Source organism: Schistocerca gregaria, chromosome 1 (assembly GCF_023897955.1).
Source record: "Schistocerca gregaria isolate iqSchGreg1 chromosome 1, iqSchGreg1.2, whole genome shotgun sequence".
NCBI classification, from domain to species: Eukaryota; Metazoa; Arthropoda; class Insecta; order Orthoptera; family Acrididae; genus Schistocerca; species Schistocerca gregaria.
Genome location: NC_064920.1, coordinates 360,940,724 through 360,956,429, shown reverse-complemented (window position 1 = coordinate 360,956,429; position 15,706 = coordinate 360,940,724). Strand labels below are relative to the sequence as shown.

At 37.6% G+C, this 15,706-nt stretch overlaps 1 protein-coding gene across 2 annotated transcripts in view; it reads right to left on the bottom strand.

Annotated features, from left to right (window-relative positions):
* Positions 1-2,763: 2,763 nt before the first annotated feature.
* Positions 2,764-15,706, bottom strand: part of LOC126346225 (myoneurin-like) — a 103,256-nt gene continuing 90,313 nt past the window's right edge. For both annotated transcript variants that reach the window (XM_050002168.1, XM_050002169.1), the window contains one exon: positions 2,764-3,693. In XM_050002168.1, the coding sequence (XP_049858125.1) occupies positions 3,262-3,693 (432 nt within the window). In that variant the 3' untranslated portion in view covers positions 2,764-3,261. The remainder of the gene's footprint in view (positions 3,694-15,706) is intronic.

Genomic DNA, 15,706 nt, shown 5'->3' with positions numbered 1-15,706 from the left:
GTAGAATAATCCAAATTATCATAATTGAAAATTATTAAAATGTTCTTGAATTTTCTCCTTTCTATGGATACCAATGTATGAATGAAAAACCAAAAATCCAGTTTGTCAAGCATGATCATATGAAGCAGTGATTTCTGCAACGTTATTTGGGTTTGGAAATGGGAGTCAGAACAAATATGTCAGTAATACTACATTTTTATCAGGAAACCATTGAGAGTTCAAAAAGTGTCTAACTTCATATAGTTAAAACCAAATGTGGTATCGGGGTACACATGCGCTCTGTTTGTAAGTGTATGTAGTGCGCATGCAGTCACTGGCTGCCTGTTAACAAGTGAACATGTGTATGTGGCAGTTGCTGGATTTTGTGCTGAGGACAAAATGTCAGAAAGTGGGACATGGTTGCTGCATCAAATTTTGTTTAAGCTTGGCAATTCTCAAGTTGAAAATATCTGCAAGATTCGACAGGTGTTTGGGGACGAGCAATGGGTACTACACAGATCAAGGAAGGGTACAACCACTTCACAGATGGCTGCTAATCAGTGAAGAGTGAAGCAGTTCTAGGTAGGTCCTTCCACATGCAAATGAGGTTGTTATAGATTACTTAAGGACTCTGGTGTTGCAGAATAGATGGATCATGGTCAGAGAACTTGCAGATGAAGTTAAAATTAATATTGGATCCATTCATTCCATTTTAACAGAACATTTGGACCTCTGGAGGATCTTAGCAGAATTTGGCCAGAGTTGCAAACAACCAAACTGAAGTAGCTTCATTTGGAGATCACACAGGACATGCTGGATACTGTGAACAGTAATCCCAACTTTCTTAACACAGTGGTCACTGGTAATGAGTCCTAGGTTTACAGGTATGACCGAGAAACAAAGTCTGCAGCTCATTGTGTAGTGACTAGCATTGCTGCCTGTGGATCACGGGGTCCCGGGGGTCAATTCCTGGTCGGGTTGGGGATTTTCTCCACTCAGGGACTAGGTGTTTGTGTTGTCCTCATCATCATTTGTGAAGTGCTGAGACTGAAAATGAAAAGATTTGGAACTCATACGGGTTCTGATGACCACAATGTTGAGCACCCCACAAACCAACATCACCATAATCGCCCAGAAACAAAATTCCAGTCATCGCAGTAGAAGCCCCCACATCACTGAGACCCCAAAAAATTGCTGGTGTGTCTTTTTTTACGCCAATGGCGTGCTCCATCACAAGTACACCCCAGAAGGTACTACTGTCAATAAAGAGTACTACCAAGAGGTTCTGCATCAGCTTTGTGAAGCAGTGAAACGCAAATGGCTGGACATGGGGCAGTTGGCGCCTTCACCATGGCAACATACCCATTCATCATTGTCAATTAATTCAGGGTTTCTTTTGCCAAACACAACTCGGCTGAGATTTGTCACTTCCCTTTGCCAGACATAGCACTGAGTGACTTATGGTTTCTTTCTTAAACTTTGAAAGACACTGAAAGGAACCAGATTTCAGAACAGGGCAGGCATGCAGAATTTTACAGAGAAGCTGTGCACCATGCCATATGAGGCTTTCCAGCAATTGCAGTAGTGTTGGGAGCGGTGTGTAGAAGCTGAAGGGGACTACTTTAAAGGTGAGTAGTGTTAAACAGTTGTATCCAAAAAGTTGGATATTGAACAGTTCTCATAGATATATGAAGCATCTCCTCAATTACCTCTAGTAATGAATTTTTGCTAGTTAATCCTTATGAATTAATCATGTTAAAAGATATTGGATAAGAAGTCAGCGAAAATAAGTGTTTGATAAATATGTAGTCACCCTGTATAAAACTTGAACAGTTTAAAATGAAGCAATGTCTCACAAGAAAATATCTTGTCATGGGCAGAGCTTGCGATGTATATATTCCTGCCGCTAGACATGTGTAATGCATCTCATTGCCAGTTCAGTGCCTCCTCTGCTGTCGACTTGGCTTGTTTTATTTGTCTGCAGTGATTGTTTTTGCTTGCTGGTTTTGTTCTTCTTTATGAAGGCAGGTTTAAGTGAACAATATGCAGCTATCAGTTTTGTTTTCTGCTCAGTAAAAATGCTATTGAAACTGTTTTAATGTTGAAAACAGCTTACCAAGTTGACACTATGGGAAAAACTTACGTATTAGAATTGTCTGCTTGATTTAAAAATGGCAGCATGTCGAATGATGACAAACTGTTCTGGGCATCCCATCAACTACCCTAATAGATAAAAATATTGAAAAAAATTCAAGGACTTGTGCTCACAGACAATTGATCAACTGGCAGACATTAATGTGTTATCTATAAGCTCAGTTCAGCAATTTGTGGCAGACTGGTCCTTCCACCCCGCCAATGCACCTGCACACACACACATCTCTGTTAAGACAGTTTTTGGCTAAAAATGGCATGGTTCCACTGCCCCACACACATTACTCACCTGACCTGGCTCCGTGCAACTTTTTCTTATTTCCACATGTGAACAGGAGCATCAATTTGACAACACTGAAGAAGTCAAGAAAGAAAAAAGAGGGAGGAGCTGTCAGCCATATCTAAAATGTTTCAAACAGTGGAAGCATCAGCGGGACAAATGTATTAGTTGTAAAAGAGAGCATTTTGAGGGGATAAGGTTCTTTTGTAAACAATTTGAAAATATACAGCTTTCAAAAAATAAAATACCACTTGTATCATGTCTTACCATTTTTTTGCTCAGTGGTGTCCGCTGACACTGTTTTAAGCATAAGATGTGCTGTGTAGTAGGTTTTGCAAATAAAAAGGAAAAGGTACTATGTGCATTTTTTTTATACTTAGTGTGACATATCAATATCTTTGTACACATATTAACACAGTACATAGTAGTGATCAATTCACAATATGTTTTGTGGTGATGTTGACAATGTATCCAAGTATGCAGAATGAATTTTTCTTTCATATAGTACCAACTATTTCATTTTTTTCACAGAGGATTTCATTCACACCACAAAAGATGTTTTAATTTAACTATGTAACAAAATTTAATTAATTTAAATCTGTTCACTAATTTCTATTAAATAATTTGTCTCAATGAACAACAAAATTCAGCAATAAAAATTATAATATATATATATATATATTTGGCTGACCATTCATGAATCACTGAAGTGGAGAAGTTATCTGAATTTTAGCTTCATTACTGAAAAGCTCTTCCTGAACATCTGAGTTGCTCCTCTTCCTCCTCGCAGCACCTCAAAGATAAAGTTTCAGGTGTTGCTTTCATTCAGATTTTTAGTTGGTGTCGAACATTTAAAACAGAGGCATGCAAGGGTAATCAACTTGTTGATGGTTCCCACTTTGTTGACTTGTTGGAACTGCTGTTGATACTGGGGGTGGTGGCGGAACCGGTTGACCATTATATGAACTTCCAGGATCAGCAGACGCATGTAGACGAGGGTCAAGCATCATCGCTGCCATTGCTGCAGCAGGGCTTTGGTGATGCATGTGTGTATGATGTATATCCTTATGAGAGAGACCACCTGCTCTAGATGCCAAAATCTGATGGTGATGAAAGTCGAACGAGGGATGATGGATTGCATTAGGGAAACCAAATGAGGGTGGTGCACTTGAATTTTGCTGTGTGTTAACACCAGCATTTCCATCTGTCCTGCTGCTTACATTTTCTTGACCTTGATGATTTGATTCTGAGTTGTTATATCCAGACTCACCACTGCTGCAGCCCTGCCAAATGAAGATTTTTTTTTATGCAATGGCAGAATTCATATGATTTTTATTCTTGTAAATCAAAATATGAATAAATCAATTAAAATTCAGATTTATGTTACTACGCAGCACACTCTTGTACATTATTATGACAATATTTGCCATTTTAGGTAGGTTTTGTGCTCTCATCTGTCTGTTATTATACATTTCCAGAAAAAATTATTTTCCAAAATATTTTATTTTAATGTAGAGTAACATTAGTAATAAGCATCCATAAGAGAATTCGGTTTCTGTGCTATCCAATAAAGTGTTAATCAAATGCTAGTACAGCAGATAGACCTAGGAACTGCTGCCAGTCTGGAATCTTGATAAAATAATTTGCTGCTGTTCACCATCAGCTGAAATCTGCATTTGGAATTTTGAAGAAGCTTGGTAGAATGAATCGAATATGCAATTAATACATTGAGAAAGATTATTTACTATATAGAAGAGACCATTCTGGGAACAATCAAAGGTTGAATTGAACTCAACTGTGGATCATCAACCATGTTGGCACCATCGTCATCTGAGACTATTCTATTCTCAGTTTTTCCATATACTGATAGAAGTGGTGAAGGCAGCTCATCTCATTTATATTGTTCCACAACAGCTGTAGATTTGTATTGTTCCACAACAGCTGTAGATTTGGCAATATCATTCTAAGAACTAATGGGAGTCCTCTGATATTAAGTCATGCGGAGACCATAAATTGGGGCTGTCAAATTTTCTGTCTGGTACACAATAGAAATGGTCAGTTTGGTGACAGAGTAATATGAAATACATATGAGAGTTTATTGGATTGATTGACACTCCACCACTTAAACTGATAGTATTGGAGATGTAGAGTCACAAACAGCCACAACAAAAAGTCTGCTAAACAAGTAAGCTCTGCGGAGGCCAGACTGCCAGTCTGGCCTTGGCAATCGGAGACAGTGGTCATATGTGTGTGAGTTGTGTTTGTATGTTGTCTAATTCAGAAGAAGGCCCTCTGACCAAATGTGTACTTAAGTGTTTATTTGACACTACAATAGTGAAGCCATAGTTACAATACATAAAATTTTTCTTTAAAAAAATTTACTGACTGTGATTTCATTATTGTAGTGACAAACATTTAACTTATATTTAGTCACACTTCTTGCGACAATTATGTCTGAATATAAAATGTTTACTTGTTCAGCAATCTTTTTGTTGTGCCTGTCTGTGACTCAGCATCTCCACTATATTGTGAGTAGCAATCTATCCTTTTCATAATATTGTCATTATTTCATCCTGGGTTTTCCATTGTTTGATTTAGTATAGCGAATATATAGTCTGACAATCTTAATATACTAGTTGTTAACTAACAAAGCATTCACACTGCCCAGAGCTTCACCGTTCTAAAAATAAAAATTAAAATTAAAAAAAGGCAATTTTCAACATAAAGAATGTACATTGAAAAGATAAATTAAATACCCAGGAAGTGGGATGTTTTTAGTAACTAGCAGAAACATTATCTCAAATGAATCCAAAATCCCCGTGATCGCATACTCAGCTTGACTATATTAAAAAGAACTTCAGAGAACACAACACTTATGACTTTCACAAGATATCCAAAGGAAAGATCCATGGATACACCCACATAATCTACATTTCAAAAATCATAATGGTAAACTGAATCTGACAAATCATGACAACTCCAGGGAACTAATGAGATACTTCTCTGAGTTATCGCAACTGTCTAGATCCACTTTCAAGATTTCTCAGGGAGACACAAAAAGGACAGACGTAAATAACTACAGAAGTATCTCTCTCCTTCAAGTCATGTACAAAGTACTTTCATCATGCTTCCAAGGACACAAGAACAACTTGATCATAAGATTGGCTTTTGACCAGGTCACGCCCACACAAAACAAATCTTCAATCTAAAAACAATACTGAAACACCAGAAAATAGTTGTGTGACATAAATGAAAGCTGGTAGGTATGTTTCTATATCTGATAGATGGTGTCCATTCAGATTTTGTGCCATTCACATAAGAGTGGCGCTAGTATCGCCACTGAGGATGCAAATCAGGTTTGCTTTAAACACGTGCTTAATAGTTATGAGCGTTAATTAGCTTTGAGCTTGGATGTGGTGAGTGGATGTTAATCAAGTATGCCTGTAAGGTGACAGAGACGCCAATATCAACACTTCACTGATACTGAACGAGGTCATGCTCAAGAAGCTGGATGTTCCTTTGCATTACCACAGGAAGATTCACAGGCTCTACCGAGCGGGAAGACCACCTTGTTTGGCATATGGCTCTGGTGCATTGTACTGCATCTGTGGCAGCAGATGACAACACAGTGATATGATAAACTGTTACAAATCAGTTACTTCAAGGACAGCGCAATCACAATACCCAGTAGTGTGCATTCTACTGTCCCCAAACCACACCCATTTGCGACTTCAATAGTGTCAAGTGAGAGCTGATTAGAGAGCAGGGTGGAAGTCTTATGTTTTCTGATGAGGACTGGTTCTGCTTTGTTGGTTAGGAGAGTGCCAGTTTAGAGCCTGCAACCAACCTGTCTGCATGCTGGACAACCTGGAGTTAAGGTCTGGGGCATGATTTTGTACGACAGCAGGAGCACTCTAGTGGTTATCCCACACATCATGACAGCAAATGGGTCATTACGTGTCAAAGGGACCAATATTAAAAAGTGTCAACACTCGACCCTCTACAAATCTAATGAAATTTTGTGTGAGGGTTCCATATAGTCTTTGATGGTTATATACCAAATTTCAGTCCAATATCTTCAGTGGTTGGATAAAAAGGAGCTTTTAAAGAGAGGCTACTCATCTTCGCATCACATACAAAGGTGCAAATGTGCCAAATTGGCAAGGCTTTTTTTTAAAGATTCTAGCAGATATTTGGTCATTTGATTTAATATACACAGACAAATTTTATGCAGAATCACACCATGGCAAAAATTATCGATTTAGCCATACCTAAATATTGACAAAAGCCTCTAAAGTGGTTAAAAAATTCATCGCACTATTCCAAGAGCCAAAGTTTGACCAACCACTGCTACTTTTCATATCAACCAAACACACTAAAACTTCAGAAGGTTATTTATAACTGTGTGTGTGTGTGTGTGAATAAAATTTAATTAACACTGGATGCCTAGATGAAAAGATATGCAACTGCAAAGTTGATCAAAATTTTCTACATTCAAATTTTAGGGTATTTTTGGAGGGCAATATCTCAACTGTGTCTAGTTCAATCCTTTTTTTTTTTTCTTGCCACAGCTGGAAAACTATAGTGTTTAATTTCTGGATCTTGTATACTGATGAGTAAGAATACCTTTAAAAAGTAGAGTAAATGGATTATCAAGAAATACAACAAATTAATACAATATGAAGTTGTAAATAAAAAAATGTGTCTTTTAACAGTATAAGATTTTCCCGTGGATTAGGAAATGTAACTATGCTAATAAGAAGTGTTTTTACATTATTTTAAACTATAAATATAATAAAACATCAGACAATACTCCTACAATTATAAAAACTAGAAGATCATAATGGAACACTACCTTGCTTTAAAACATTTTAACCCTACAATGCGTGGGGGTGTATATATGCATTGTCACTCAGTTCCCATCAGCATTATAAAGTAGCAATAGTTTTTTAAGGCTCTACCCTTGCAGCAGTGATACATTGGTGAATCACCGCATTCAATTGTTGCATTCAATAGTGGCAGCTTTCACAGTGTCAGCCTTCTGTGCAGCATAATCTTCGGTGTTGACATTGTACAATCTTATTGTTGAGTATGAGTGTTTGAGTAATCAATAATCAGGGTTTCAGCTGAAGGTATGCACTAAAACAATACATTTTGGTACACTAATTTTTATACTTCATATACAAACAAGTCTGAATCTGCTATGCTTCAAAACAGGATATTCATGAGCTTTCAAAATTGTTTTTTTAGGTTAATAAACAATTGTATAAAAGGGACCAAGAGACCCTTGCAACCTGCTACTTTGGTGGATCAAATGGTTCAAATGCCTCTGAGCACTATGGGACTTAACATCTGAGGTTATCAGTCCCCTGGAACTTAGAACTACTTAAACCTAACTAACCTAAGGACATCATACATATCCATGCTCGAGGCAGGATTCGAACCTGCGACCGTAGTGGTCGCGCGGTTCCAGACTGAAGCGCCTAGAACCGCTCGGCCACACCGGCTGGCCTTTGGTGGATCAGATGGAGCTGATTATGATAAGTCATCACCATTCTATTATGGAAATAGTCACCTACAATCAATTAAGAAAATGTCACCAGTGAACAAGGAGCTTCTACAACATATCTCTGGGCTAGATTTTACTGAAGATGCCCAAATTTGTAGCCGCACGGTGTGTGGCGCCTTGTCACGGTTCATGTAGCTCTCCCTGTTGGAGGCTCAAGTCCTCCCTCGAGCGCACGTGTGTGTGTGTGTGTGTGTGTGTGTGTGTGTGTGTGTGTGTGTGTGTGTGTGTGTGTGTGTGTGTGTGTGTGTTTGTGGCGGTTTGGTCCCATAGGAACTTACCACAAAATTTCCAAATTTGTCATACCATAATGCCTTGTTGATGGCAAAATTTCAATTCTTGCCAAAGACTTGCTGCAACCTGTTCAGTAAAGAAAAACATGTAATCAAGAAGGCTTGAATGCCAGTAACCATTGCAATGTCTTAACAGGTTGAAGTTACTTCATAATGAAGTTTTTAAATCTGGCTGGAAAAATTGTACCAAATGCAAACCTAAAGTGGCCCAAAAAGTATCATCCCACCAGGGGGAGTAAGAATCACCATCCACTGAAGACATGAATGTTGTTGATGCTTGCTTTACTGTACTTCATTATCATCACTTGGAGAGTCACCAACGAATCAGCAAAAGGGTTTCAGTGGGATACATAAAGTGCAAAGTTCAGCAAGCCCAAGGCAGCATTACTAAGGTAATTGCCACAGCTGCTGGTATGAGTCAAGTAGATATTGCTCAAATACAATCAAAGGAGTGCCAAAAATGTAAAGAGATGGACATTGTAATTGAAGAACTTAAGAGTAAGTCTAAAATTCAAATTCAGACCCTGGCCCCAAATCATTGGGCTATTGAAAAAACAGCTAAAGAATTTGCTGTTTCAACTAAAATGGTGAAGAAGGCTAGGAAACTAAAGATGGAAGATGGGATCTTGCAACACCTGCAAACTGAAAAGGGAGAAAGGTCAATGTTGAAATAAAACAAAATGTTCTCATTTTTTTTCTTCAGATCAGATCAGTTTTCTCATTTACGTGCTGGCAAAAAGGATTGTGTTACAGTAAGAATACAAAGCGAAAAGATTCACAAGCAAGAAAGCCTGCTCCTTTGTAACCTCATAGAAATGTTCATTGCTTACTGTAAGCAATATGGCAATAAACTGAAGTTCTCAAAATTTTGTGAGCACTGGCCAAAATGGTCTACTACAGTTAGTGCTTCTGGATCGAATTCAGTAGTGTATGTGTAGTCCATCAAAATTCTTCTGGATCAAATTCAGTAGTGTATGTGCAGTTCATCAAAATGTCAAATTAATGTTGGCTTCAGCAACCTTGAAGAAAGAAACTGAATGCAGTTTGGAATCGAAAATTTGTATGCTGCAACACTGTAAAGAATTTCCTGGAAAAATGCAATAAGAGGCTTTTCTCGAACATCCTTTTAAAAACTATGACTCTGAAGAAAAAATAGAATAAAGTAATGGGTCCATACTGACAGACACACATTCGAGACATGTCGGAAAACTGTTGACGATTTCATGGAAGCACTGATTTTGAAAATTACCGGTTTAATAAGCCATGGAGAATAGTCAGGCCACATTACATCCATTTGTTGCCTATTTTGGTGGCAAAGAATGTCAGAGTATTATCATTTGTATGAACAGCAATCTGTCTCCATCATGATACCATTGCTGTTTATGCCTTTCAAATAAAGTTAATAGCATATTTAAAGACAAAGATTTAAAACATTAATAACATTACTTTAGTGATGGTTCACCTGCTCAGTATAAGAATTTCAAAAGTTTCATCAATTTATGTCTGCATGAAAAGGATTTTGGCATCACTGCCAAATGTATTTTTTTTGGAACCAGCCATGCTAAATCACCTTTGATGGCACTGGAGGAACAGCAGAAAGACTAGCAACCCGCTCTAGTCTGTGGAGGCCATTAGATAACCAAATATTGACTCCACATGATTTGTTCAAATTCTGTGATGATACAAGGTTCATTGAATAAGTAATGCCCCACATGTTTTTAAAACAAGCCATTCATATAATAGACAATAATCCTTGTTGGTGATTCACATTTGATGTTTGTTCTGTGCACTGGTGAAGTTTCAAACCATTCTGGCAGATGGCAGAGCCGTAGTACAGCATCAAAATGACATCTACACATGACTCACATTACAAGCAGCGTGCTGTTATTAAATTCTTGTGTGCAAAAAAAGGAACCATCATGAATGTCCATAAATGTTTGTGTGCAGTGTATGGTGATGTTGCAGTTGATAGGAGCACAGCAATGGGAAAGAAAGTTACAGCCTCAGGAAATGCAGAAACAGAGCTCGATGATCAGCCATGCTCAGGACGTCTCACAGCCTACTGCTCCAGACATGCAGATGCCATTGTTCGTGCCAACCAGTGCATCACAACTTTACAGTTTGTTCTACAGTTATCGGTCAGCGTTGGAATTGCGTCTGCAGTGATCGAGATTCTCAGATATTCAAAGAGGTGCTCTCAGTGAGTTCCGCAAATGCTTACAGTGGACCAAAAGATTCAAAGAATGGCCATTTCATCTGAATTGTTGGAACACACATTGAATTTGGGAACACACTTTGAAGATGTCAATCATGCAGTGGAAACATGGCTATGCCTACAGGACAAGTGCTTTTACCAGCAGGGAATACATGCTCTTCCACAATATTGGCATACAGCCATAGAACATGATGAAGACTGTAGAAAAATAGGACATGGACAAGACATGTTGATGTATGCTGTCACCAAATTCTGACTCTTATAATAAATATGTTCTGAGAAAAAAATGTGAGGCATTACTTATTGAACAACTCTCGTAGTATTCCAATCATAAGGTTTTTTTATGTACCAAAAGAAGATATTGAAAAAATTCAGCCTGATCAAGAAACAAGGTTTGCCATGGGACATACAATATCTGAAATAAGAGAAAATCATCAGTTTAAGGCAATTAATTGTAATTAGCTCAGAGCAAGCAGAGTTTCCAATGATGCTAATGCATTTACAGTTCATACATTCTAAGCATATGGAGGAATTCCAGCAATCTGAATTACAAGTTTACCACCAGGACAATATGTTGCATGTATGTATGACAATTTTTGGTGGGTTGGAAATGTGTGTGAAGTTTCAAATGAACAACAAGATGTCCTCATGAGCTTCATGCACCCCTACAATTCTGCTCGTTCCTACCACTGGCCAACTGCTAAAGACACCTGCTGGGTTCCTGAGCAACATATTTTCATAACTTTAGAAGCACCACCCACATCATCATCATCATCATCATCATCATCATCATCAAGACAATCTGCCCTTGACAAAATTGTAGCACTGTTTAATCACAAGCGGAACTGACTCTTTAGGTTTTTTTTTGTTTTGCAAATTTTCTTTGTTGAGTATTGTACTTCTTTTTATGGCGTGTGTTAAATTAATGTTTGAAACTGATTTATATACTGGGATAAAAAAATTAATTATGGGCTTAATGACCCTCACGGACACAAAGTTAAAAGTAAAGTTTATGGGAGAAATATCAGACCCCTTTGCAATTAAAAATGGTGTTCATTAAGGAGATGGACTGTTACCACTCTCCTTCAGTCTTGTCATAGAAAAAGTCATCAATGAATCGGAAAAAGAGTTACAAAACCAAAGACAGACTAAAGATGGCATTACAATTGCTTGCTTAGCTTTCACAGGTCTTTCAGTGACACTAGCATACAATGAAACCACAGCAATCCAACAGATAGAAGTCCCCAAAGAATGTGCTGAAGAAGCTAATGTACAAATCTCTGCTGGAAAAAAAAATTGTTCATTTGCATTAAATTTAACTTTTGGAAATTAAATACAAAATATGGACAAATCAAGTGTCACAAACTTTTCAAGTATCTCACTGAGAACATAGAACCAATGGGGCTACAATAAGATGCACAAAAAGTTCATTTATGGAAACTCAAGAAAGCATGCAGGAGAATGCATGACATTTACAACAAAAAGTGCTAGCCCATACATGCAAAGGTTACACATTACAACACAGCGATGAGACCTGATGCTCTGTATGCTAGCAAAACTTTAATTCTAAACCAAAAAGACAATGTGGAAAACATTATGAAAGATTATAAGGGAAATTCTTGGCCCAGAAATAAAATATACTACGGATCCAATATGTTAAAAATGAACTCAAGAGAGCTGAGATAGAAGCTGCATTATAGTAGACAGGGAACTGTTGTCAAAAGTTAAACTGTTGAGCTGTACTGCCGGAGAATGGGGTTAATAATAATATAAAATATTAAATTCAGTATCTCAAAATATGTTCAGGAAAGCAGAGATCACTAGCATATTGATGTTTGACCACCACAGACCCACAAATGAAAGGGTCTGAAATATGCAATCAATGACGACTATTCAAAAAGAACAAAGCACCAGATTCTGATGGACTAGCAGATTCAAATTAAATATGCAGCTGAATGAGCCCTCTTTCTAACTATTTTACCAAGAATAAAATGTGCAGTGAATAGTCCCATTTCAACTGTAAAGAGTGTAGCTAACCAGATTATAAAAAAGGTCAAAAAATACGCATACAATTAAAGATAAACATCCCTAATGTCAGTCTGCTGCAGTATTCTAGATCATCATCTTGGATCAAACAACATGATACTTCTGGAGGAGCATAAGCTTCTCTCAAAGACTCACTGGTAGATTATACCTGTCCAGATTTCCAAAAGGCATTTGACACCACGCCAAAGTGAAACCGATACCACTCTGACCATTTATTGAAGTGATATTGTGTACAGGAAAGTACTGTCACAAGATGATTGTATATAGCTGCATAAAGACAAATTATTTTCACTACATGTACTAAATCTGGCCCTCTTTAAATGTAGATAGAGGCAAGATAATGTTCATAACAAAGAGAAGTTATCCGATATTATGTGATTCTAATATGTCGTAAACTACTGAAGCATGCCACATTATTTAAGTGTCTTGGAGCAATTCTATGAAGTGGTATTAAATGACATTTAAGATGTGAAATCAATAGTAGTAAGAAAGACAAATTTATTTTGGAGGGTTCTGGGAAAGTGTGGTGGATCTGTAATGGGAACTGTGTACAAGATGCTAGTTTTGACCAATTTTAGATTACTGTTGTGTTTGGAGTCCTTATCAGATAAATACAGTAGTATACATTGAATGAATTCAGAGGTATGCAGCTAGGATCATAACAGGTTGGTACAACATATATATGTAAGTGTACAGAGGCACCCAGGGAAATTAACAGGAATCTCTGGAAGCAAGATGTGTCTTTTTTGAAGTTCTTATTGCCATGAAATTATACAAACAATACCCAAAGAAGACTGCACAAAAATTCTGCATTATATATTACCATAAGAATGCTACAAGAGAGATTATGGAGGGTTCCAAGGCACATAGACAATCATTTTTTCTCTTCTCCACATTTGAATGAAATAGAACAGCTGTTAATACTGACATCAAGGGCCTTTTGTACAATGACATGTGGGTTATGTTTAGATAGATAGATTCCAGTACACAGGGCTGGGATTCAAGACTAGAAATCTGCACAGGAAGTACAATGTCATCTGAGTATGTCTAGCAAATTGGTTCAGACTTCTAAAAAAACACTTGCTCTCATTTTGAAGTTCCCAAACACTAACTGTAAGGAGAAGGCTGATCAACAATGAGAGAACAAACATAGTTGATTTCAAAGGCTTTCAAACAAATTCTGTTCACTTACACTTATAAAGGAAAATGTGAAAGTACATAAAGAATAATGCATAGGTAGAAACTGTTTCTTTCTGCTTGCAGTTGTGAAATGTCTGTCAATGTAAAAGGTCTTCACAGGGTACCCAATGACAAATCATTTCATTGGTTTGTCACACCCAGCTTACCCCTCCCCCTGTACTCTTATCCACTCTTCACTTGCTCTTAAATTTCAAACACCAATGGTTTAATGTTCACATCTGTTGGTACTGGTCATCTTTGCTCTTCCACATCCTGATGAGCACCCTTTCTGTTTCATTGATTAATATCATGACAAATCAATGAGATAGGTCCAACTCCCCTGTCCCAAGTACACACCACATCCCTTCAAAACTCTATAAAGAATGTGGCTCTGGATTACTCAAACAACAAAAAGTAAAATGAAATTGTATGTGTTTTACGAAAATATATTGACAAAGATGTTGTGCGGTATTTTAAAAATTTATTTCCAAGCATTCTGTGTAACGTGTAGCTCACTAATCAATACAAGGGGCATCCATTTACAAACTACTTAGAAGTAACAAATTGCAACACATGATGTGAGCACATTAAACAAAACCTACAGCATTCGGTTACAGAATCTCTTGCAACAGATGTTAGGACAGAAACAACAAAATTATATGGGAGTAATCAGTTTTAATCTGTCTGCCATATGCAAATATAAGCTTGAAATAACAAAGACATATAAGGTCAATAGACTGTAGTGTTTAAAAATACTGATAAATCTCATGCTTTTAGATGCAAGAATTATTTCCTTGACAGCTAATAAGAACTTGGAAAAACACATCATGACTGATTTCCCATCTCAAGATCCTGCAGCATCACCCACATGTTAAAGCTGCAAAAAAATTATCCTCCAAATTTTTGAATTATTGTACTTAAAGAAAAAATGGAAGTTGAATACTTTTCAATGTGATTTTATAAATGTTTTTGGTACATATATGCCATATCCACCTAGTGACAATATACAAGTATGTTCCCCCATATTGACAATATAATGTTCCATCCTAAAAGTGATCAAATGATGTCTGCTTCTATAATGTCAACACAATTAAAACAAGGATACATGCACCATCTTTTCAATAATGTACACTTATCATTACTCAGTTAAAGTGAGTACTCAGGTGACACTGATGTAGCACATCTCTAGTGTTTCCCTCCACAGGTGCAGTGGCATTCATATCAAGCATAAGTGGTTAAAATTCTATTAGTGGGAAGATATTAATATTTTGTTGGCTGGCATAGCATGCACAGTAGTGTAATTGGATGGATAAAAAAACCTATTCACCAAACGGCTGGAGGAGAATGCACGCAAAGGTGTTGAACTTTTGAACAAGCTTTTGGAGCCAGTGGCTTCTCCTGGCAGAAGAGCTGAAGAGGAAGGAAGAGAGGTGAAGGAAAAGGACTGGAGAGGTTTAAGAAAAGGGGTACCACTCGGAAAAGTCACCCAAAACTCCAGGTCAGGGGAGACTTACCTTATGGAATGAGAAGGATGGACTGATTGTTGGGGACTGCACCAGACAAGATTTGAAAACATGAGAGCTTACAGGTGGAAGACTAATAAGAGTGAAAAGATAAGTGCTCTGTATGTAACAGAGGTGGGGGGGGGGGGGGGGGGGACAATGAAAAATAGACAGGTCAGAAAATGAAAGATGTAAATAACTAAAACAGAGTGAAGAAAGGAATAGCTACTGTGAAGAAATGCCAGGCAGAAGAAATTAAGCCCAGGTGAATGGTGAGAACCAAGGAGTTTCCACGTGTGGGGTTCGGAGAAACTGGTGTCTGGAGGAAGAATCAAGATGGCATGTGTGGTGAAACTGGCACTGGGGTCACAACTGTCATGTTGTAGGGCATGATCTGCAACAAAATATTATGTGTTGGTGGTATACACTCTCTGCCTACGCAAATTCATCCAGAGGATGTATACCAGCAAACACACAGTATCCTATTGCAGAGCG